This window comes from Zalophus californianus, chromosome 17 (assembly GCF_009762305.2).
Source record: "Zalophus californianus isolate mZalCal1 chromosome 17, mZalCal1.pri.v2, whole genome shotgun sequence".
NCBI classification, from domain to species: domain Eukaryota; kingdom Metazoa; phylum Chordata; class Mammalia; order Carnivora; family Otariidae; genus Zalophus; species Zalophus californianus.
The window spans coordinates 23,356,351-23,383,301 of record NC_045611.1 but is presented as its reverse complement, the minus strand read 5'-3'; the positions used below and the strand labels follow the sequence as shown (position 1 = coordinate 23,383,301).

Here is a 26,951-nt window from a genome sequence, read left to right as displayed (position 1 = left end):
AGATTTTCATGGATCTATTGTTCCCTTCATGAGAGTTATTACAATATACCAGAGCTGTTTCTTCAAATACATTAAGTGGCTCGTGATTTTTAGTCTCTATATTAAAATAAAAAAAAATAACTGTAATAAATAAGTACATCTTCTTTTCCTGCTCTAGATTTTTAACAATTACATGACACTCCTTCTCTTTCTCTTCCTGGTTCTTATAAATCACTTCTCGTTCTCCATTTTTTCCTCCTTTGTGGCCATATGTATTCTTTTTAATGCTTTGCTCCAACAAATCTAAGTGAAGATACATATTATGGGAATACATATATGGTGTGAATGCATAAATGAATGAATGGTGAAGTTCCACCTTCTCTCTATGTCCACTTCCTACAATTTGATTCATTAGGCACTCATTGATTACCTATCTGCTAAGCACGAGGCTTAGTCAAAGGGCCTGCACTGAGATTCTCCGCAGAAAATGTACCCAGAGTAGGTGAAAGATGACTTCTTTCAAACTCTCAACCAGTTGCTTATGGTAATTACAGAAACTGAGGTTTATATGTTTATCTGTTTTTGACCTTCCCAAAATACAAAGAATGCAAGCCACTGATTCTGAGAAACTTGCCATCACTACTTGCAAGATATCATTTTATGCAGTGTTGTACTGAATAAGATAACATCCCTAGAAGTAACCTCTGAGTGTGCACAAGTGCAACGTATTTAAGAGAAATCACATGATACAGAAAACCTTTTTGGCCTAGGACACAAGGATAAATTTGTCTTCAAATCTGACATTTATGTTTTAGGTGGCTTTTAATTAAATTTCATAAGCCTCACAAGATTTATATATGCAAAGGATCTGTAAATAGGAAGAAATTCTAGGGGTCCATTTCTGGTGTGAGTGATATTAATATCCAAAGAAGCCTCACGTGAGAGAATGAGGAAGATGATAAATAAAATCAACCTTTCTTTCTCCCTGACTGGTCTTCCATACTTATGTTAACTCTGTAAAAAGACTCCCAAATTTAACTCTAATTTCTTAGCATGCCCACAGCAGGGCCAGAGCAAAGAAGCCATGCCTCAAACTCCAACTGTCTTAATTTCTCATCTTTGCAAAATCTTAGATAATGTCATTCTAATCAACGGCCACTGAGAGAGAACCTCTAAGGGAAAAGGTAGTGTCCTAAGGTTTGGAGACACAAAGATAAAGGTGGTACAGTTCTCTGGACTGGAATAGTTCATAATCCGAAAGATAAGGCAGGCATGAGCAAATGCCTATAAAACCAGATCCATCCTCTCCTATTCTGAACCCTGCTATCACTTTATGCATCCCTCTAGCATAACACTTACTGCATCAAATTTGTTTTCAATGTGTTTCTGTTCCTACTTTACCATCTAACTGGCCTGCCCCTCTGTCAAAATTTACTGAGGCTTTAAACATCCTCTTTTCTGTAAAAGTATTCTGACTCTAATCTTTTTGAATCCAAAATACATATGATGAATCCCTTGTTTAGTCACCTGAATACTTTGATAAATACCCTAAGACCAGATAGAAGTCATTTCCATCATAACTATTATATCCCAGGTGCACACAATAGGTAGTATGACCATGGGCAAGTCACTTCACCTAGTTGTAAAAACATGTTTGTGATATCTCCACTCAAATGTCAAATTATCAGTGAGGCTTCCCTGTCCAGTCTTTGCAAAATAATCACCACTCTTGGCTGGCACTCCCTTTCTGCCTTTCTTAGCTATCAAAGTCTCTGCCCACATGCATGCCAGTGGGAGCAGAAAATAAATAAATGGACTTGTCTTGTTTATTGATTTTACCCAGCCCCTACAACAGTACCTGAAAGGTAGTAGTCTCTCAATATATGTTAACATTTTTCAATGAGCCAATACATGATTTTTCCCCATGCAAACTTGTGAGGAATCCCATATAAAAGTAAACACATACAAGTAAACGACTATCCAAAGACCTCTTCTGAAGATGTGTGGAGGCCTAGTTAAGAGCTGATTTTCTCCGCTACCCCCTTTCCGCAGTGGAAAATTCTGGCCACAGAAAGCTCAAAAGCCAGAAGAGTACTGTTCTGCTTAACAGGGAACTGCATGGCGTAATTAATTTATGCCTGTGAGACATCCTGAATACCTTAGGATCAAATTACTGTTGTGCCTATTCTTCATCTTACATAAATATTTGCACATGTAAAAATTCAGCACCCTGACATTTATTGAAATGGTTGCATGGAGGAATGAGACAAATTGACTCAGAGACAGGTGTTGACAGCACGAAGGAAGGCAGTCCTTTGTCATTGCAGCAAACACGAGTGGTGGAAAAAATATGCAGAAGCCAGGACCTCATGTAAGTGGCTCTGAAGATGCATTTCCTCATCAGTTGTGCTCAGGGATTTGAACATACATCTGGGCCTTCTGGTCCTGCATTCTAAGGCTGCTTCACCAAGATAATAAGGGAGGGGTTTTCCTGTGTGTGTATGAACATGAACAAACCTCACTTTCCCACCCAAATCCATTCTCAAGTCAATGGCCTACATTACCAAAAATTTTTAGGTGGTGTGACCCAGTATCAATAAATGCAAGATCCAAGGGGATGGTATTTGGGTTAATGCACTTTAATGAAAATTCTAACTATGTCAGGTAAGGGAACTTGAAGAGCTCAGTAGAAATTGTGTGCTATGCACACTACAGATACTATCTCAATCTGAATCTTCTAAGAGCTCTAAAAGTAGTTACAATCATCAATCCTTAAGACATAAAGAATAGGGTCTCAAAGATACGAAATATCTTCGTGATGGTCATAAAGTAGTAAATGTTGGAAAGCGAATTTGAACTTAACTCTGACTCCAAAGTTCACATTCAGGACTTCATACACCATGTTGTCTCCCCTGAAATTCTACACCAGATTGTCACCACCTTGAACAATGACCTTTCGGAGGCTTAGCTTTGTTATAAATAAATGTTTATATGTAACACGGATTTTGTTTGTCTTTTGGCTTCCTTTCAGCATATTTTTCAGTTACTTTAGATGACAGCCTTCAATAACTATCTTCCAGAGTATAGGAGGCACATTACTCTAGAGTTCATATGAAATGTAAATTAGACAAATGCTGTTTTTAAATGTGTTTTCCCCCATATCTATTTTTAAATGTGACAGAAAGTGATGTCATTTCAGAATAAATTCCATTGTGACAATTCTAATATTTTATTACTGCAATTTGGTATACCTGGTGGACAGAAAATGGAACACGGTGGTAGGTGAGGTTGCTTCCTTCTATCATAGAGTAATTATAGATATGTATACACATAGTGAGAAAAAGCACACTAGTACCACACTTCTAAACATTTTCTTGATACCTGATTATTAACAAATCCTTGCTCAACCGTTACCTCATAAGGGAAAAGATTTTTAAAAATAGGACTTCAAAGTTATTAGAAAGTGGTTGCAAAGACTGCTATTTTGATGCGGCATCATCTAAACACAAATGATTTGACTGAAGTTAAAGAGTTCCTGTAAGAACGTGTAAGTTCCTAAAGTTCCTATAAGAACTTTATGGGGCTACTTCTTTGCTTGACCCCATTTTTGTAAAAAAAAGAGCTAAGGACCAGCGAGGTTTGACCCCAACTCTTTCAATTGCTAAACATCCTAGCTTTATTATCCAAGGTCTAGTAGACATTGTTTTCTATTATTACTATTTGCGTCTGGGTTGCTAATTTATACTCTGCTGAGAATGAGAGCAAGGGAATCTAATTTGCATTTTGTTTCATCGTATAAATATAGTCATTATTATTATTTCCATTTATAGCCCTTGAATGTATTTGTTATTAAATAGCACAATTAGGCAATCTCAATACCTGTCTTTAAGAGATCCACAGGTATCAGAGGGCAAAGGTAGCTGTTAAGATAGACAATACCACAGCAACATTATTAAAGTTAATGGGATGGAAAAGAAAGTTCCAACAGGACTCTGTCACACACAGTAAAATTTTACTGCTCATGGAAACTACTTTTAAAGAAACTCTCCAGTTGTAAAAAAAAAAAAAAAAAAAAAGTCTATCTAATTATGGCTATGCTTACATTTACCAATCAGCTCAACCCTGTTAACCTTATGAACACTAAAATCACTAATTTACTGAATTCCATATTGCTGCTCCTTGTGGTCATGTAAGACAGCCTGACTCATAATAAAACAATTGCATGTAATATTCTGAATGGGAAATTATACATAATCACAAATTGTGAAGTGACTTTAGTATAACTTTTAAAGCATTAAAAAATTTTATTTTTACTTTATTTATATAGCCAATGCTCCTTAGTCCCTGCCTATGAGAATTCAAAACTTGTATCTTTTTCACTTGATCTAAGCACAGTGTCAGGGATACACAAATTTGAAAAATCTATTTACTCTACAAATACTGATTAACTGGATGGGTAGAAATATCCATTTATTTCCAAATTATAGCCACAAAATTTTCTAACTATAAGGGAATAAAGACCACTACTTATCTCAAAATTCCTTCTGAATCAGGGTTTTGCCCCAAGTGGAAAGTCCCCCTGGTTTTAAAGACTGATTCTCTTGAGACTGATTATTTTTTTGCAAGTAGCTCTATTTAAGACTGCCTTATCCAATATTACAGAACCATCCATAATCATATTCCTCTAAACCAATTATTCTCATTATTCAAGAATGTTATTTTTTCTACTTTCCTGTCACGAAATTCAGCCCAATCTTTCAAATTACTACAACAACAACAATAATAAATCAATTATCTCATTCCCTTACATGTTTTTTTCATGACACTTCGGACAATAAATAAGAAAATATCCAATTGATGTATTTATAACATAATTATTTATGTTGACAACTCTCTACTTGTTCTGTAAGCTCCATGAAGTCAGGGCCATGTCTACCTCATATATCATTTTGTCCCTGAGAGTGGAGTTGATCAATAAATATTTATTTACTGAATTCAAAATAAAAATCTAAAAGAGGGCATTAAACTGTTTACAGTCTCTCTCTTCTTTCCCTTTCTTTCTTTTTTTTTTTTCCTGAACACACTGACTTTTCCTCATTCCCCACCCCACTCTCCAACCTTAACCCTCTCTATTAGGAGATAGAAGGTCTAATGCAGCAGAGTTTGAAATCAGACAGATGAGGTCAGGAAATCAGCTCTGACTTTTATGACCTGGGTATCTTCCAGAAATTAATTTGCTCAGAGCTTTTATTTCCTTTATGTAAAGTAAGGCTCATAGCACCCACTTCACATGGTTACTAAGACGGCTATGAGAAATGGATAAACTAGATGATCAATAAATGGTACCTTCCTTCCATTTGATTTTCTGAACAGACTATAATGTCCAGAGTTATGTGCCACTATAATGAGTTAGAGATCACTGCTTCTGGAAGGGAAGACACAAATTATCTAAAAAGGACACATTGGTGGTGTGGGATATTCTTAAGTAGCACCTACAGGCACCTCCTTTTGTCCCTGGTCTGTTATCAGCAATGTCATACCTACTGTTCTTAAATAATCAGAGGATTTGATGCTGATAAATGTTAAATTTGAGAAGAGAGCACAAAGATAGAAGCTTCTTAAAAGTGTCCATTTTTCAAATCCCAAATACCCTGTGGTCCAAAATTGACAATACCTAAATCCTTCTGAAGATGCCCATTTTCTAAGTATGCTCAACCTTGACTTCATTGTCTGTGTTTATTGGTTCATTTATAACATGTTCTTGAACAATTATGATGAGGCAGGCACAGTGCTAGGAACTAGGGTGCATGGTGAGTACTAGACAGGATGCTCACACATATGGCTGAAATTCTTCTTCCTTGTGACTGTCTTTCTCAAAAAAAAAAAAAAATATATATATATATATATATGATCTCTCCTGTTTTAGCCCAGAGGAAATCATTTCACAGGGATGTTTCTGAAATATGACTTACAAGGGAACAGAGGGAGTATTTCTATATTCCTCTTCCTCCTCCAGCCACTTAGTGAATTCTTATTCATGCATCAGAACGTATCTGAGAGACTACTTTTGCTTAAATGATAGAGGTGTCAGTATTTTATCATTTATATTTATTTATTTATTTATTTAATTTTTTAAAATAATTTTTACTGTTATGTTAATCACCATACATCATTAGTTTTTGAGGTAGTGTTCCATGATTCATTGTTTATGCATAACACCTGGTGCTCCACGCAGAATGTGCCCTCTTTAATACCCATAACCAGGCTAACCCATCCCCCCACCCCCCTCCCCTCTAGAACCCTCAGTTTGTTTTTCAGAGTCCATCGTCTCTCATGGTTCATCTCCCCCTCTGACTTACTCCCCTTCATTCTTCCCCTCCTGCTATCTTCTTTTTTTTTTCTTAACATATGTTGCATTATTTGTTTCAGAAGTACAGATCCGTGATTCATCAGTCTTGTACAATTCACAGTGCTCACCATAGCACATACCCTCCCCAATGTCTATCACCCAGCCACCCCATCCCTCCCACCCCCCTCCACTCCAGCAACCCTCAGTTTGTTTCCTGAGATTAAGAATTCCTCATATCAGTGAGGTCATATGATACATGTCTTTCTCTGATTGACTTATTTCACTCAGCATAACACCCTCCAGTTCCATCCACGTCGTTGCAAATGGCAAGATCTCATTCCTTTTGATGGCTGCATAATATTCCATTGTGTATAGATACCACCTCTTCTTTATCCATTCATCTGTCGATGGACATCTTGGCTCTTTCCACAGTTTGGCTATTGTGGACATTGCTGCTCTAAACATTGGGGTGCATGTACCCCTTTGGATCCCTACATTTGTATCTTTGGGGTAAATACCCAGTAGTGCAATTGCTGGATTGTATGGTAGCTCTATTTTCAACTGTTTGAGGAACCTCCATACTGTTTTCCAGAGTGGTTGCACCAGCTTGCATTCCCACCAAAAGTGTAGGAGTGTTCCCCTTTCTCCGCATCCCCGCCGACATCTGTCGTTTCCTGACTTGTTAATTTTAGCCATTCTGACGAGTGTGAGGTGGTATCTCATTGAGGTTTTGATTTGGATTTCCCTGATGCCGAGCGATGTTGAGCACTTTTTCATGTGTTTGTTGGCCATTTGGATGTCTTCTTTGGAAAAATGTCTGTTCATGTCTTCTGCCCATTTCTTGATTGGATTATTTGTTCTTTGGGTGTTGAGTTTGATAAGTTCTTTATAGATTTTGGATAGAGGTGTCAGTATTAATTAACCTCCTCCCTGAGCTTCCTATAATTATATATATATAACTATAGACAAAATTTTATGATGTGCAACTCTGTTTTCTAAACTAGGACATTTGAACATTAAATAATCCTTTTGGGGGGAGCTGTATCTAAAGTTGTATTTACCACAATATTTAAAAACAATTATTGAACATTGGTGATATGTTTAGTATAGTCTTAGGTAATCTTAAATACTGGGTTACAGAGTTAGGCCAAAAGGATGGGTGGTAGAATTATACACATAAATCCTTACTATAAATAAAATCTTACTGCTATCCTTACACAAAAACACCAGATATGATATTTTATTTTATATATATATATATATGTATATGTACATATATATATACACTTCTGATATAAGGGTTGTCAAAAGGTACTCCTCTTGGATACTGATTAATCTTTGACACTCTTAGATAAAATATTCTTTCCTATAAAATCAATGCAAACACAGCTTTGTCCTTCTTAACCAAGTCATTTTGCACTAGTCCAAATAAAACTCAAAGCTATATTTCAAAGGACAGAAAGAATATCACCATAGAGATAGAAATTACAATTTAATTTGGTAGGGACATGATACATAGTAAGCTGGGGAAATTCCTTGATCCTAGCTGGTCTATCCAGATTGAATGGATGTCACTGGCAATAAGCATTTGCTTTGGTTCCCACCTAAATCCAACCCAAAGCACCCCAGGGTGACAGCAGTTGTTACATGTAGAGGAGTCTATGTGGTTCATAGTCTTTCTGTTCTCTATGCACATTCAAATGCCATGGTCTCTCTAAAAATGCATCCCTTCAACCTCAGTTATGGTCAGCACTGGACAGCTCCTTCTGGATTTTTTTCAAAAACTGTCCAAAGGTGTAAGTAACATGACATAACACTACTCTTAATTTACCCCAATACATTTAATTGTTCTCTGTGCTTGGGGTAGAGAGATTATTTTTAGTAGTCATAAAACAATTAATCTGACCACAACACCTACTCAACCTACTTTACCTCCCACAGGAGATTCCAAGTAGGAAAATAAATATTAAGTTGGTGTATGCAAACACCAGCAGTCATGCTCACCGGGACATGAGGAGTTCATCAGTGAAACTGGGGTGGGACAGGATTTGTTGGGAATACTATCTATAAATATTGATTAGATTAGAATACTGATCTATTGGATATTTAAAATTAAATTTTGTCATCATAACACAATCATTTTTACATTTAGGTACAGATAGAATCACACACTTTAATTTATTCATCCATCCATTTGTTCAACAGATATTTATCGTGAGCTATATGTACGAAACACTTGTTACCTACCTGACTTTGCCATATCATTAAACATCAAAAATCTTCATAATATAATTAGGAAAAATTAATAATTTATCTTAGAATAGCTACTACATGATATAGGAATTAAATAAGAGAATAAAGACACTGGCATATAGTTTGTCGCTACCTACAATCTCTACTCAGTATTCACTGGTGGCTCTTCTACCTGAAATGTAGAAGTAGGAACATAAGAAAGGCTGCTGTTTCTTTCCGTCCTCTCTTTTGGCCTAAAACAAGCAGACTCACCTGCTGATACTTTCCTCCCCTCTTTAGTTGCTCTGAATGTGTTTGTGGGTGCGCGCGTGTGCGCGTGTGAACACGCATGCATTATGTTTGAAAAGGGATGTCTCTCTGCGTGTATTCTTTCCTCCAAAATTATAGAAATCTATGCACTCCACCGTTAAAGAAAACATAAACTGAATGAAGACTGCAACAGGGGGTTATCCCCAAAGGTGAGAAAATTCCTCATTGGCTCAGTCCAAATCCTCCTGCCTATTGGCTTCATGCCTGACTTCTCCAGGGAGAGACCCTGTCCTTCCAGGAGACTTAGAAGAGACTCTACATGTATCCCTGCCCCTTCCCTATTACTGGCCACTCACTTCATGGGAAGGCATGATCTATGGTATTCTGGGATTTTTAAAAGCAAGTCCACTGTGTGATGGGTGGAGATGCCTCAGCTTTTGGCCAGCACTTAGGAACAGGTCTTTATCCCCTATGATGTAAGTTCCCTAGGCAACCGGACACACCAGCTCCCTTCCTCTCGAAGGCACTCCTACCTTGCAGTCAAACTTCCAACTCCAAATCCAGCAGTTTTTTTATTTATATATATTTTATATTTAAATTCAATTAATTAACATACAGTATATTACTAGTTTCAGAAATCCAGTAGTTTTAATAGAAATGTGTCTTGTATTTAGTATTGCTGAAGTACTTTTCTATCTACCATTAATGCAAACAAACCCTTTGGGTTGTTCTAAATGGAAATTCCTATAAAAAAATCGTATTTTGCCTGATTCAATAAAAATAAAAATTAATAATTATTAAAGATATTCTTAGTTTGCAAAGATCAAAAACAAAGTATGCAATATATGGTGTCCTCCCCCAATATTATGAATGACTGGAAAAGGTATTTATATCACTGTTTTTTAGGACTGGATACTTAGTCCCAAGAGGTGACAGTACTCATCCAAATTCATGCAGAAAATTAGTGGAAGCTTCAATTTTTAAATTCTAGTCTAAATTTATTTTATACAGAATAACCTCTTAAAGGAAAAACAAAAACAAAGCTTCTGATTGGAAACTATTTAATTTCTCAGTATCACCCCAATAGCCATTTTTTTATGACGACATATCCCTTTCATTTCCTCTTGCTGTAAGACTTTATGTAACAGTTTTCCCTACCCTACACCAATCACTTGTTAAAGTGAGCATTTTTCCAGAAAAAGGCTCCCTTGTTCTTCTTTTTCTACACATGTTTACTTAGTTGGCATTTCTCTCCATCCCTACATCATGAATTCTGGTATGTGTTCTGTATTATCAGACCATTTAAGTTACCCATATATCTCTCCTTTTAGGATTTATCACATACAACATTGCACCTTGATGCCTAGAACATGACCTATCAGTGTTGACACTGACTAAATATATTTTTTTATAATTTTAGCAACTTTCTTTTCCTTTTTCAAAAGTAACTTAATTGTAATGAAATTCAATTAATTAACATATAGTATATTATTAGTTTCAGAAGTAGAGTTCAGTGATTCATCAGTTGTATATAATACCCAGTACTCATTACATCGCATGCCCTCCTTAATGCCTGTCACCCAGTTACCCCATCTGCCCAACCACCTCCGCTCCAGCAATCGTCAGTTTGTTTCTTAGAGTTAAGAGTCTCTTATGGTTTGTCTCCCTCTCTGATGTTGTCTTATTTTATTTTTTCTTCCCTTCCCCTATGATCCTCTGTTTTGTTTCTTCAATTCCACATATGAGTGAAATCATACGATAATTGTTTTTCTTTGATTGACTTATTTCACTTAGCATAATACCCTTTAGTTCCATCCAGGTCATTGCAAAAGGTAACATTTTTCTTTTTTGATGGCTGAGTAATAGTCCATTGATTGATGTGAATTGCAAAGACATTCCTACTTATCAATGCATAATCTAGAATTGTTGGTCTGCCTGAATTTATCTAAATATTTCTTCTCAAAAATCTACACTAAAGAGTATTCTTTGGCCAGCTCCCTTGGCAGGAAAAATGATAATCCATGCAATACTGATTTAAAAAAAAAAAATCCTGTGTGTTTGCAATTTATCACTTTGACTCAGAATGCATAAAAATGCATTCAATTCCATGAAGGCATTCCATGAAGAGTCCATGTATTATCTTGATTTTTCTAAAAGAGAACCATTCATTACATGGATTTTTTTCCCAAAGAGTATTTTTTCTTTAGCTCATTTTTATAGGTTCTACTGAGACAAATGTTATTTGTATCCAATGAAGAACGATGTTCTGAGTTTCAAAAAAAAAGGTCAATGAATTAAGTTAGTTTATTTTTAAGCAGGCCATTTTTCATATTCTTTCTTGCCTGGAGCAAAGTTTAGACCATCCTGCAACTTTACCCTGGTTTTTGAGGATAACTAAGCATTTATTATTCACTTGCCTTGCATTTCATTTAGACTTTCCATCTTCAATCACTTAGGACGGACTGCAAGTGTTTTCTCGTGGCTGCCTCAAATTAGTGCTTTTTAAATAAATGCCAATTTCTCCCTGTCTGTGCCCAAAATGTTACAAGCAAACATATGGTATTGGGGTAGCAAGGAGGGAAAAATAAAAAAAGAAAGTATTTACAGACTACAAATAAGCTATTTTCAGCCTTTTAAAGCTATTCATTAAAAAATGACAATTCATTTTACAATTACTACTATTTACATCTTCTCTGACACCAAACTGCCTTCTATGTCTAGGTATATTGTATACCTGGACCTGCTTCAAAGTTTTACAAGTCCCTTTCTAAATCATCGATAGCCCCAGGGATCAGCTACAATACTTGGAAGTCAAGTGGGGGTATAGGAGACTGTTGAAAAAATGGAACTTGAAATCAGACAGACTCACTTTGAATCTTCCTTCAAGCCCCTTGTGTAAGAAATCTATCAATTCTGACCCTCTGTCTCTCTTAAGTAAATCTGAGATGAGAAACTATCTCAAAATATTGTGTGCAATAAATTAAAATAAATTTGATAATGCATGCAAACCCAGTTAGCACAATGCCAAGGACATAATAAGTGTCCAATAAATGAGGGCTATTTTTGTTTATATTCTTGTTGTTGTTATTCTTCCTGTTGTTTAACTTGACAGGTAATTTTATTTATAGATGGAGAAAGTATTTTACCTTACACTCTCTCTGAAACATAGTTCTTTCATTTGCAGAGTGGAGACAGAAACTCTTCCCTCTACAGTTTGGTTTAGTGCTCTGTCAAACCTAGAAAACTGTAGAAACACAAAAATAGTTTCCCTTCGTTTGTTTTTGTTGTTGTTGTTATATTATTATCACGGTGACCTCTGGAATAGGAAGATATGTTAATAACCATTCCTTCTTTGTATGGTGGCCCATTAACTTTTCTACCTCAATATGTGATCTAGAACTAAATCTGAGCGGAGTTTATCACAGTCTCAAGGCTCATTTTTGCAAGTATAAGAATAGCATTGTGCTGGCTAGACACTTAAGACAAAGTATGAGACTTGGAAACGGCATGAATTTTAGCTCTAAGTGAATCTCACCAACAACCACAACAAAGCTACATCTGACGTTACAGCAGAGTTATTCCCACCACAGGAAAAACAGAAGGAATATAGAGTGGAAACCAAGCTGTATTCATTACACATCACTACCTGGTTCATTACACATCTCTGTGAGTTATGGCAAGCTTTTTCTTTTTCTCTACTAACCCATTCTTCCCTTCCTCCCCCTTCCATCCTTCCTTTTCTTTTCTTTCTTGTATTCATATTTAAAATACTTATTGAAAGACTTCAAGGTGCCAAAAATTCTGCTAGGCATAGGGATGTAAAATGAACAAACCCGAGAAGCTCCATTCCTTCAAAGACTATCCATTCCAGCATTAGAACTTAAAAATATAAAGTCAGTATGTAAGATAATTACTGACTATGATAAGCTCAAAGAAGATAATAAGCAGAACAAATGGCAAATCTCTCTGCAATCTTAAGTTTATATCTGAAACAAGAGAAGGAGCTCTCCCTGAGGTAGAGAGATTGATGTTTTATGGCAACAAAAAATAATTCTATTAAGTTGAAATGTTACAAGTAAGGGGATGGCAGAACTTATCTGTTCCAAAGTCCAGAGTTCTTAGCATTCTTGTGAGGATAAAGTAAGACACATATGGGATTTTTTTTTCTTTTTTGTCTCCTATGCTCTGGTTTCTTTTTATTAAAAATACTCTAGTATCAAGAACTTGATGACAGTTGCCAATGGGCAATTTTTTTTTACAAATATCATAAATATGTTCAAGTCTCATAGCCTACTGAGAGAATGTTCACTGTCACAATATTGATCATTATAGCTACAAGTCTGGCTCTTACTGGTAAGGCCAAAATCCTGATATAAAAAGGAACTGAGGACAGGCCCAGATGGGTTCACTGGTAAATTCTACCAAGCACTTAATAAAGAAATTATATCAATTCTCTTCAATCTCTTCTGGAGGACAGAAGCAGAAGAAATGCTTCTTAACTCATTCTATGAGGCCACCATTACTCTAATACCAAAATCAAATGACATTCCAAGAAATGATAACTACAGACCAATATCTATCTCTGAAGATGCAAAATCTTCAATATAGTATCAGCAAATTGAATCTTAAAAAAGTAGAAGAGTTAGATGTCATGACCAAGTGAGATTTATCCCAGATATGCCAAGTTGGTTCAACATCCAAAATTCAATTAACAAAATTCATCACATCAACAGATTAAAAGAGAGAAATCAGATGATCATATCAACAAAGAAACAGCAGTTAACAAAATCCAACACCCATTCATGATTTAAAACTCTTAATAAAATAGAAATAGATGATTAACATAACAATAAAAAATAAAAAAAATTAGTAGACACATAGAAAAGGGGTGTCTGGGTGGCTCAATCAGTTAGGCATTGGACTCTTGGTTTCAGCTCAGGTCATGATCTCAGGGTCATAAGATCTAACCTCATGCCGGGCCCTGTGCTTAGCACAGAATCTGCTTGGGACATACTCTCTCTCCCTCTGCCCCCTCCCTCTGCTCTCTCTCTCTCTGTCTCTAAAATAAATAAATCTTTTTTAAAAAATTAGAAATAGAAGAGAACTTTCTCAATTCCATAAAGACTACCTACAAAAACCCCACAACTAATATCATACATAAAGGTGATAAACTTAAAGCTTTCCTACTAAGATCAGGTCCAAGACAAGAATGTATCTTCTCACCACTTCTTTTCAACATCATCCTAGAAGTCCTTACTAATACAATAAGACAAGGAAAGGCAATAAAAAGTATACAGATTGGGAGGGAAAGCAAACTCTCTGTTCACAGATGGCATGATCATCTATGCAGAAGGTCCAAAAGAATTGACAGAAATAACAACAACAACAAAACCTTCTGGAACTCATAAGCAAACAGCAAGGTTGCAGGATACAAAGTCAATGCTTTCCTAAGTAACAATGATACATTTGAAATTAAATACACTAAACCTTCTATATTAGCACCCCAAAACTGAAATACTTAAATATAAGTCTAACAAATGTGTACAAGATCTATATGAGAAAAAGTCAAACTTCTGATGAATGAAATAAAAGAATAACTAAACAAATGGAAAGATATTCTATGTTCATGGATAGGAAGACTCAATGACATCTGGATGTCAGTTCTTCCCAGCTTGATCTATATAGACTCGATGCAATCCCAATCAAAATATCAGCAAATTATTTTATGGATTTCAACAAACTGATTCCAAAGTTTATATGGAGAGGTAAAAGATCCAGAATAGCCAACACAATACTGAGGGAGAGCAAATTAGAAAGACAGATGCTTCCTGACTTCAAGACTTACCACAGAGCTACAGTAATCAAGACAGTGTGATATTGGTGAAAGGACAGACAAAAAGATCAATGAAACTGAATAGAAATCCCATAATGGGATCACATAAATAAGGTCAACTGACCTTTGACAAAGGAGGAAAGGAAAAGCAGTGGAGCAAAGATAATCTCTTCAACAAATGATGCTGGGTATCCACATGCAAAATCAGAACAGAACAAAACAGAATCTAAATATGGACATTACATCCTTCATAAATATTAACTCAAAATGGATCACAGACCTAAATATAAGACACAGAACTAAAAAATTCCTAGAACATACGAGAAAATCTACACGACCTTGCATGACTTTTCAGATATAACGGCAGAGGCAAACTCCATGAACAAACTGATAAGAGAAACTTGATTAAAACTTAAAATTCCTACTCTGTAAAAGGTCCTGTATTTCACTAAATGAAAAGACAAGCCACAAAATTGAAGAAAATGTTTGCAAAGACATATATGATAAACGACTGTTTTCTGAAATACACAAAAGAATCTGAAAACTAAATAAGAAAACAAGGAAATTAAAAAAAAAAGTGCAACAACCTTAGTAGACACATCACCAAAGAAGACGTAGAGATGGCAAATAAGCTTATAACAAGATTCACTACATCATATGTCATCAGGGAAATGCAAATAAAAACAATAAGATACAACTACACACCTATTAGAAGGCCAAAATCTGGAACACTGACAAAAAATTCAGATGAGGAGATGGAGCAACAAGAACTTCCATTCATTGTTGCCTGGAATGCAAAATGCTACAGACACTTTGGGAAACAGTGTGGCAATTTTTTACCAAACTAAATATACTCTCACCATACAATTCCACACTCCTTGGTATTTGACCCAAGGAGGGGAAAACGTGTGTCTTCACAAAAACCTGCACATGGATGTTTATAGCAGCTTAATTCATAATTTCCAAAACCTGGAAGGAACTAAGATGTCCTTGAGTAGGTGAATGGATAAATAAACTGTGATATATCCAGACAAGGAATATTATTTAACTCTTAAAAGAAATGAGTGATCAAGTCATGGGAAGACATGGTAGAAACTTAAATGCGTATTACTAAGTGAAAGAAGGCAATCAAAGAAAACTGCATACTCTATGATGCCCACTACATGACATTCTGAAGCAAAACTATGGACGCAGTTAAAAGATCAGTAGTTGTCAGGGATTGTTGGGGGGTGGGAGAAATGAACAGAAAGAGCACAGAGGACTTATAGCACAGTGAAACTATGTGTATGGTATTACAATGATATATATCCTTATATATGTGTCTAAACCAATATAATGTACACCACCACCAAGAATGAACCCTAAGGCAAACTATGGATTTGGAGTAATTAGTAACTGTCAATGTAAGTTCATCCCTGTAAAACGTATACTATTCCGGTGAAGGATCCTGGTAATGGAAGAGGCTTTGCTTTTGTGGGTCAAGGAATATATGAGAAATCTCTATAGTTTCCTCTTATATTCTAAACCAAATACTGCTCTAAAAAATTTAAGCCTTAAGAAATTTTTATTTTTATTTATTTATTTATTTATTTGATGGAGAGAGACACAGCAAGAGAGGGAACGCAAGCAGGGGTAGTGGGAGAGGGAGAAGCAGGCTCCCCGCGGAGCAGGAAGCCAGATGCGGGACTCGATCCCAGGAACCCGGGATCATGACCCAAGATGAAGGCAGACGCCTAACCGACTGAGCCACCCAGGCGCCCTAAGTCTTAAAAAATTTTTAAAAACTTAAAGAGAAACAAACTTTCAAAATTATTACCAAAATACAAGTTTCACTATTCTGGTTCTTTAACAATAATAACTACCAAAAAAAGGAACTGAGGAATGATCCCACATTACTAGAAATGTGTAATGGTATTTAAGCCAACATCTTCTGACTCAGTTATTTTGCATCACTTCCTGAGGTCATGGACAGACCAGCCATGTAGAGGGACACTTGTTAGGCACTCTATTAGGGGTATACAGGTCTTTTGTAATGAGTCTGTGCTCATCTCTGAAATTCTATTCTGCTAGAATTCAAATTCCTAGGTCAAAATTAGTGGACATTCTTAATAGTTTTTATTTAGAGCCTTCAAATTTTTTCAATAAATATACTTCTTAATACTCTTACTATTAAGTAAGGTTTTGACTAAGTAATTTACCAAACACCTACTAATCCTGCATATTACTGTTTTAAACATTACATTCACTGACTTAATAGGGCTAACATTTATTTACTCTTTTGTGTTTGCCACATGTTGTGACAGCCACAGAGACCCATTTTGCTTAGGGTTTCAAAGAATTTGCCTAAGAGTGCAGTTAGCTAACATCTTCCAGCTGAATGATCTTTAGGATTAGTTGTTTGTTTGTTTTTTTTAAGATTTTATTTATTTATTTGTCAGACAGAGGGAGGGAGAGAGCACAAGCAGGGAGAGCAGCAAACAGAGGGAGAAGCAGGCTCCCTGCTGAGCAAGGAGCCCGCCAAGGGACTCCGTCAGAGGTACTGGGATCATGACCTGAGCCAAGGGCAGACCCTTAACCAACTCAGCCACCCAGGGATCCCTAGGATTATTTTTAGTATTCAAGCTGAGGGCTACTCCTCCCAGACACATTGGAGCCGATGAGTGAGCACTGCAAGACTGTATTAGAGCCCGGCCATGTACATAAAAAATGGGACATCTTCTAAGAGAAATCTTTGCTCCAGGGATCCCCATGGGTTTGGACTAGATGCTGTCAAATATGCATTGCCTTATCTAGCTTCCTCCCCTCTTAACTTGCATGGCTATCAGATCTGCATCACAGTATGATGGGTTTCCCCACCTAATCCTGTTGCATGCCTCTTAGGGACTGGTTGCTTATGTCCCTCCCAAAATTCATAGGTTGAAATGCAATCCCCAATGTGATGGTAGTCGAGGGCAGTGGCTTTAATACGCAATGTGATCACGAGAGTAAAGCCCTAAAAAATAGTATTAGTGTTCATATTCAAAGAAGCCAGCTAGCTCACTCTCTTTCCACACGGATATAAAAAGCCAGCCCTCTGCAATCTAGAAGCCGGCACTCACTGGAATTCTACCATGCAGGCACCCTGAGCTCAGACTTCTAGCCTCAAGAGCTGTGAGAAACAAATTTCTGTTTCTTACAAGCCACCCAGTTTAAGGTACTTTGTTATAGCAGCCAGAACTAAGACAGTGCTTCTTTTATCTTTTATAGTCCTTACCCGCTAAGCCACTTCTTCTCAGTGTCTTCCAGAGGACACAGTAACTGATACACGTCTTTTGGTCACCAGAAAGTGTATTCACTTGCCATTTGCTTACAAAACAAAAAACCCAAATGCTCCCTGATCTTTGCATTTTTTTCTCTATTTTTCTAATATAAAAAATTTTAAAGTGTTCTTAATCTGTTTCTGCGTAACACTTATGCCCTTCTCTACCACAAACACTCACAAACACACAACACACACACACACATTCATACCAGTATCAAAAAAAAGTTTTTCTTTTAAAGAGAGAAAAGGCCTCACAGATAGAGTCAAGTTTAGATTCTTTAGGAACAATTTACACTCTGTTTCCCTTTGAACACACTCAAGAGTAATTATGGAGGCATTTACACAAAAATATTTATATTTCACTTGTACATATTTATGTTGCAAGAAAATAACTTAGGCTGATTATTGATTATTGAATTTAGCCTCTGTTTCCTTCAGCATTGTGTCTGCTTTAAAAATCACAACTTGACTCTACCAATATTTATTAAACAATCACTATATACATTCTTCAAGTATCATTTCTCCCCATTACATTTCCCACAACAGTTATCAGAATACACCTTCTAAAATATAAACCAGATAATTTTGTATCTTTCAAATTAGAATGATAAAATAAATGTATGTTGAGACAGACAGACATTATGCTGGGTAAAAATGCAAATATTAAATGTTGCTGACATTTGATTAAGCAAGGGGCAATACATGTCAATGAGACTTAAAAGTACCCAAATCCTCTGACTTAGTAGGGGGATTTTATTTTCTATACCTCATAGCAATTTATTCTTGATATATAAATTATTTAAATGGTATCACCATGCTTCCTTGTGTTTATGTTGAAAGCAAAAAACTGTCTTCCAAAATGGGTTGTGGGATACTTGCAGGCTGACATTAGCCTTTGTGAATTTTTCTCCTTTTATTTAATTCAATGCCTGGCACACAGTGAATGCTGAATTAATTTTTGCTGGATTACACTGGGCTTGGTGAACAAAAAGATCCAATGAACAAATAGGCAAAGAGCAAAGGAGAAAATGATTTAACTCCACTCAAGCAATCAACAATTTCTGTTTTACAGAAGCCCCTATACCATAGTTATTACCTAGGGAAAGTGAAGTTCAAAGATGGCTTTGAGATTAAGGACCAGGGTATGAGTCCCAGTTCTGTCCCCAACTCTGTCACTGTGACTTTGGCGGAAAGGACATCTCCAGACTTTTCTCTCTCTCTCTCTTTCAGCTGACTACCTTCTCTACCACTTCCCCTAGGGTCATCAAGGAACCCAAATGAGATGAAGTTTATGAGAGACTTCCTTCTTCACCGAGGAAGAATATGTAATTATGCCCCTAATTAATGTGTTTTAGAAGTGTTCTTTCCTGTTCCTAAATCTAAATTCAATTTTAAGCCATGACCTATTTATATATAAATGTACTTTTTCTCACTTTTAAATGCATGAGGATTTTGCTCTTTGAATTAAAAAAAAGGCAAAGAGAGGCTTTAAATTTTTAATTTAATTAATAATTGACTTAATGGTAAGACATGGAAATTTATCTCAATAATACTGAAAACTCATGAACTGAAGAAATTATATTGTATGTGTATGAAGCCGTATACTGAATTTTTCACTTTGGAAATCTGCAGACCAAACCACAGATACAAAATAAAAATTCACACAAAAGATGTTATTTGTAAGATTTTTTTTATATGTGCTGCCAAAAATCCCACAGGATTATAAAATGTCTGACAAAGTGGCCTTACTCTCTTAATACATTGTTAAAATTAAACAATAGGAAGATATATCTTCACTTGCAAATACTACAATTTTATGAAATTATTTTCCTAATCAGTAAAAAGTTTTGTTTTGTTTTGTTTTGTAAAAATAACTTAATGATTTCTAAAGTCTGTACCACCAGATTCAGGCTAGTGGCTGGCTTTAATATTGGCAATACTACTACCACTGTTACTACTATCTTCATAAAGAACTCTAGTGGGTAAGCATCAGGATCCTGATTTATAAATAACGAATCTAATAGCAAATCTAGTGATATCCATCCATTGAATGATTATCACACGCCATGCACTACATGGTTGATGTTCATTACTTGATTGATCTTCATCATAACACTAGTAAGTAGATTCCATACCCAGTTTAGAGATAGGGGAGTTGAAACTTAAAGAGATTTATAAATGTTACGTGCCAAGCATCACACATCCAATAAGCGACTAACTTTATTCTTAAATCTGATATTTCAGTGTGCCTGATGTATAAGCACATTTTCCCCCCAGGATGAAAAATTGTACCAGGCCATCTGTTAAACAGGTGATATTCTACAAAGGGTCTGCCATTTGTTTTAATCAGTATCAAAATGACTGTTGGGCTTGCCATGTGCCACACACTGCACAGAAATAACACATTCAAATATTATTGATACAGGCAGTGAAGTACTTAACCATAACATTTCATAATCCAAATCCCAAGAAAAGTGTTTCCCTGAAGCAATAACATGGTAAATAGAATTCAAAATTTAGGCCACAAACCTGTCTCAGGCTCAATGGAAAAATAAGGCTGCCCTTCCAAGATACTATAAACCAACTTTGCACTGTTTCCATAAACTGGGTCATCAGCATCAGTAGCTGTTACATTAGTGACAGACGTACCTAAAAAAAAAAGAAAAAGAAAGAAAGAAAAGAAAAAAGAGGGAGAGAAAAAGATAATAATTAACACGGTATTCTTTGCCAAGAGCTAAATTTTGCCAAACATATCATACAGAAATCCATGTGTGGGAATAAAGAAAAAAAGAAATCTCTTCAAAAATATGGAGATAAACTACTCTGTCATAACTTCAAAAATATCCAAGTCTTTTAAAAGAAGGGTACTGCTAGGTTGGAGTACTATATAAAGATAACCCTTTTAGAATCTATATTACTTAAGAATCCTTTGTAGTTTTCATTTTAAAGGTATCTATCTCAGATTCATGTGGGCTTGGAGAATATGAAAAGGAAACATATCAAAGACACATGAAACACTAGGTTAATGATATGATGATATAATATGTAGCATTTAAGTTTTGCCGCAGTACAACTGAATATACCTGAGAAAAAAAAAGCTGCTCAAAAATATCAGAGGAGTATTTCATCCATTTCATCTAATTCCTCAGAATATAAAATTGGATTGGAACCACCAATTAATCAGTATGTTTAGGTAATTAGGCCTTATGGATAACAGAGTCAAACCATTTTTTTTTTTTTTTAGATTCATTTTCTATTTGCTATTCACTCATTCGTTCAGCATTTGAGCACAAATAGCTTGCCTGATGTGAAGTATATATACTAAGATAAAATCTACATTTAGGAAGTGTACAGTTGGGTGGTGGAAGGTTAGAGGAGGGGACAGACACACATGCATATAGAAATTCAGCTGAATGCAACAGCACCACGTTTGGATCTCTCACTTACTCCAGAGAGCGGGGTCAGGGACTGCTTCCTGAGAGACATTGCATTTGAGTTACATTATTAAAGACAGGTAGAGTTTAACCAGAGAAGGACAGGGAAGGAATTCCAAGCAGTAAATCAAGCATAAGTAAAGGCAAAGTAGTCTGAGAGACTGTGTGAAATTCTGGGAACTGCTGAAACTGGGAGAAATTAGAGATGTCTGGTGTCGTAACGGGCTTCAAGGTCTGTGAGGGCAGAGTCAGTGTCCTTCATCCAGTGTCAGACACATAATAATTATCAAACATACTGATAACTGAATGAATGGGCACATGAATAATCTAATGATTTAATGAGAAATTTAAGTGTCAGAGATGGAGCTCCCTGGCAAGAAGACGCTGAGATAGATTTCTTGCAGAATTTTTATTGGGAAGTTCTCTTCAATTGGTATCTGTGGGGGAGTGAACAGGTCAATATTGGGCAGAAGGAACTGTGGGGTGTGATGCATTCACAGACTCCACTGGACAATCTACCACTGGGATGGTCACTGAGGAAATGGGGCCAGACCTTTAAATCCAGTACTGACCAGTTAGTGGATGTAGGAACCCCTCTGAGAATGGAGCCTTGGCCTTCGGGCAGGCAGCTCTCCTCAGCTGGATGATCATCAGCCCTTGAGATGCCGACAATCAGCACTCTCAAGCAGCATGGGGGAAGAGTGTTTTCAACCCAAAAGGCACGGAGGTGGCGGGGGGGAGTCTGAGCAGCAGACCTCCCTTTTTACTGAAATAGGATAGAGCTTTTACAAGATCGTGCCAATCAAAATACTTTCAAGGGTTTGAATTATGGTCACTGTATAGGAAAATGTAGCAGTAATGTTTGTTGAGCAGTTGATAGTCCTATAATATTGGAAATTTCTACTCAGAAGGATGATTCAGAGATTCTACAAAATGTACAGTTAGGGGAAAAAAAAGAAAGAAAAAGCACCTAATGTTGTTTGTATGATACATTCCACATTCCACCAGACACTGGGAACAATGTTGAAGAAAAAAATAATATAAGACTCGCTCTCACAAACAGCTCATCAACTAGCCGGTAGAGACGCACACAGGAAAGTACAATATTTGGAGTTACTTGAATATCATGTGGGATGGAGAAGAATTGGAGGAAAACCTTCCGGGTAAGAGGAGAAAAGGGAAATAAATAAATTTTAAGAGGAAATAATGACTGGAAAAATCAATCATCAAGCTAACTTTGGAGATATAAGCTGGAGCACGAAATGCAGGGGTCATTTGAATCCCAAGATGGGGACTGTCAGCTTATCCTGTAGGAACCAGAGATGATTTTTCAGTTAAGAGACCAAACCCATGCTGTGGGCCTGTTCTCTATCATTGCCCCCAGATTTAATTGGAGGCAGAGACACTGAAGGTTAGGAGATCAGACTGTTATGAGGTTACAGCAGAGGTCCAGTTAGGGGGTGACAAAAAAAAATTAACAATAAATTAGGATCTCAATGCTCATTTTCTTGTTTTCATCCTTGCACTAAGTTTCCGTAAGATGTTAAAATGACGGTAAACTGGGTGAGGGGTATATGGAACTTTATTTGCAACTTTCCCCTAAGTCTACAATTAGTTCAGAAAAAGTTAAAGAAAAAAAAAAAGAATGAATAGCAAGAAAAAGACTTAGGAGTTACTGAGTGCTCATAATACAGAGACTGATAAGAAAGAGTGAACTCTTCCATGCAGAAGACCATGAAACAACTGTTTGGCTTTATTGAGTTGCCTTGTGTGTTTAACTTTTTTAGGAGAAATGTCTTTCCCCCATTATGAGATAACACATTATCAGAAAAATAAAGTATGATGTTAAGCTAATGAGGGTGAGTACTCCATTCTAGTCACTGCCTAGGCACTGGAAACAAAGAGGTGAACAAATAGTTAGAGATTCCTATCATTACTAAAACTACCTGCTAGGGGATGACTCTTAAATTGAGAAACGCCTTCACAGAGAATAAATAAATCAACAGATTTCTGAACAATGACAGAATCACTGCATATATGTGTGCCATGGGTGCGTTTGGGCAGGGTAATATGTGGATCACGGTTTTGCAGATGGAATACTTCCAACCTACACTGAATAATTACCCATCTCTTTGGGCCAATCATTTAACCTGCCTTAGCCTCAAACTTCAAATCTACAATACATATCAGAATTATTGTGAGGGTTAAACCAAATAATATATATAGAGGTTTAGCACACAAATGACCACTTCCTAAGCCTATGAGTACCAACTCTGCCTACATTTCAGAATCTAGCTTGAAAAATAGTCAAAGTGGGGCGCCTGGGTGATCAGTCGTTGGGCATCTGCCTTCAGCTCAGGTCATGATCCCAGGGTCCTGGGATAGAGCCCCCCATCAGGCTCCCTGCTCCATGGAAAGCCTGCTTCTCCCTCTCCCACGCCCCCTGCTTGTGTTCCCTCTCTCGGTGTGTCTCTCTCTGTCAAATAAATAAATAAAATCTAAAAAAAAAAGAAAATAGTCGAACATTTGGGCTACCTTTCATATCTATGGTGTGGCAATACGGGGATGCTGGTGGAGTATTTTTAAAACTCTTCTCAGGCAACTCTTAGGTAAAGCCGTAGTTCAGAATGACCGTAGTGGGTGCCGGACATTGTTAAAATTTAACTTCACTCTTCTCCACAGAAACATTAATTTCTATTGTGATTACTTTGAAGAATTCTTCAGATTTGTTTATATGAAGCATTTTTTAAAACTATTCAAACTGCATAAACGCTCATGGAGATTATTTCTCCTTAAATGGAAGTTGGGGTTATTTCCTGGGAAGTTTACTATGACAAGACTGATGATGATCCTATTGTCATTGATTACCATAACTTGATGTTATCTAATTGTCCTATCACATTACCAAACACTGAGGCAGGAGTAATGGGCCAGATTTCCACCATTTCCATGCTCTGTGATTCAGGGTTTTTTTTATACATGCAAAGATGATCATTATTTATTTTGCACACCTCAAAGTTCTGTGTAAGAATCAAATGACATGATATTAAGTAGAGATGAGTGACTAAGAAGGTATGTTTGGAGTCATATTGTCTTGAACCAGGATACTTGTATTATTTTTTTTAATATTTTATTTATTTATTTATTTATTTATTTATTTATTTATTTTTAAATTTTTTTATTGGGGAGGGCGGGAGAGGGACAAGCACACACCACACTGAGTGCAGAGCCCAACGTGGGGCTCGATCCCACCCATGACCCTGATCACGACCTGGGCCGAAATCAAGAGTTGGGACACTCGACCGACTGAGCCACCCAGGCAACCCAGGGACACTTATATCCATCTTCAACTTCTAGGAGTCTTGTGTCCTTGGCCAAAGTAACAATACTTGTCTAAGCTTTGGTTTCCAAATCCATAAAGAGGAAGGTAACAGTAACTGCAACCTCCTAGGCTTGTTGAGATAATTAAATATAGTAAGTTATGGAAAAAGTAATGAAGAGTCATTGACTTTGCTATTTCTGAGAGCTTACTCTCACTGTTATTATATGTACATTACGTGTGTGTACGTGAGAGACTGAACAACAAACTAGTCTTCTATCACTTTAAGTGGTGGTGGATGTCGTAGTTTATAGGTGTAGCTTTGCCTAATTATTTTCCTGGCAGTGGATTTCCTTAAATTTGAGGGGAAAACACAAAAAGACATTCCCAAATGTAACAGTACGTTCATGTCCTTAATAAGAAAGTAACTTAGAAAATACACACACACACACACACACACACAACCTCACTTTCTCAAACCATTTAGATCATCTCATGTCAGTTTCATCTGTGGTATAAAATTGCTGTGGGCTCAAAAATAAAATGGATTTTGATGTAGCAAGCACAAGGCCAGGCACTGAGCACGTCATCAGCACAAGTTTTTCAATGTTATTTGAATAGGTGGCATTCAAATGAATGCTGTATCTCTCAGACCATGCAAATCCCACACTCTTGCCAAGATGAACTACTCTGCCGGGCAATGCAACATGGCTAAGGCAAGCTTTTACCCACATCCTCATCCATGATATTTCTGCCTGATGCCTGGCTTCCCGGGAAATCCACATCCTTCAACTTTAGACGTCTGGAAATGAAAAGGCAGCACTACTTCCCGTCAAGAATAATATTTCTCCTAATAGTGATTCAAGACTGTTGATGCACCTGTACACTGGAATAGATGTGTGTAGAGGTTTTGTGGATGCATTTGTCAAGTGATTACCCAGAGGGGGGAAAATGGATGCTTTGAGGTTAATCTTGCAGCAAAAAAGATTGCTAGTCAAACTGCGGTGTAGGCTTCTCCATGGAAATGCATGCAGAATGCAGACCACAGAGGCAAATTGAAAAGTGTAAACCTTGCAGGATAATGTTTCTTCAAAGCAGCAAGTGTTGGTGTGTGATAAATAGGACTCTGCGTAATACCCAGGAAATATAACAACAGGATTCTCTGTTTGTGTTTTCATTTGGAACTGTTTTTGTCCCTTTGTCGAGGATACAAGAGACTCATTTAGCTAGTGACTACAAATTTGACACTGTGCCATTTCTCCAAGAAAGCCCCTATTATGATCCAACTTGATGCTGATCCTAATTATAATAATATAGCTGTTGTCAACAAAAATGATCCCTGTCACCACAATGCATCCTGTTAGTATCAATTCAAGTATGAATATGTCAATTCCAAGGTGAATTCTGCTTTTAATAAGCCCATTTTTCTGCATTTAGTTTCTTGGTTAAGTGAGATTTGCCAATGTGTGCTTGGATATTAATAGAGGGCTCGCGGTATCATTTGCCTCCTGCCACACCTGAAGGTTCCCGCCCATTAGCAGGACCCACACATCTTCCCCCATGATGACAGCAAACACTACAAGCAAAATTAACCATCAAATATTTTACACTGTCAGGTTAGAGGTTCCAGTTTGCTGACAAACTAAGATGAAAGGCCTTCGGGAAAATAAGATGTTGGGTTTGAGTAGTGCAACTCTGTTAGCTAGACTATATTTTTTTATGAGCAAGTCAGCACACCAATTCTGCACATTATTCAGGAAGAAAAATGCTGGTGCTGACACCCTGAGCAGGAAAACAAAGGTTTGGTGCAGCGTGAAAATGTGCACCCTGGAAAAGCTAAAACTCTTATGATGAGAACACAAACCCCATTTGCAAAGAGTGCAATGTATTGCAAATGCAATACATTTTCTGAGAATAAGCATTCTGTTAGCAGGTAGGAAAATAAAGCAGCGGAACCTTTGCAATACCTGAAATTCAGAAAGGCTTATGTTCTTGGCCTCCTGCTACTACCTTCAAACTTTTGATTTGACCTTCTGGCTACCCTGATCCGAGTTCAGTCTGTACCATCCATGGACAGTGTGTGGCATTACCATCTGCAGATGTCTTACTTAAACATTCACACATTCCAAAGATCACAGGCCTAACGTCTCACGGCAATGCTGCAGCAGGCATTCGTTATTTTAATAAAACTAAACCCTCAGCCCATCTCCTCTCATCCTCCTTGCTCATCCCCC

At 36.8% G+C, this 26,951-nt stretch overlaps 1 protein-coding gene across 10 annotated transcripts in view; it reads right to left on the bottom strand.

The window, feature by feature from the left end:
• Nucleotides 1–26,951, bottom strand: part of CDH8 (cadherin 8) — a 351,388-nt gene that overhangs the window by 174,583 nt on the left and 149,854 nt on the right. For 9 of the 10 annotated variants that reach the window (XM_035725208.1, XM_035725212.1, XM_035725213.1 and 6 more), the window contains exon 4: nt 20,494–20,613. The exons of the other annotated variant lie outside the window; for it this stretch is intronic. In XM_035725208.1, coding sequence (XP_035581101.1) covers nt 20,494–20,613 — 120 coding nt within the window. The remainder of the gene's footprint in view (nt 1–20,493; nt 20,614–26,951) is intronic. 10 annotated transcript variants of the gene reach the window in all.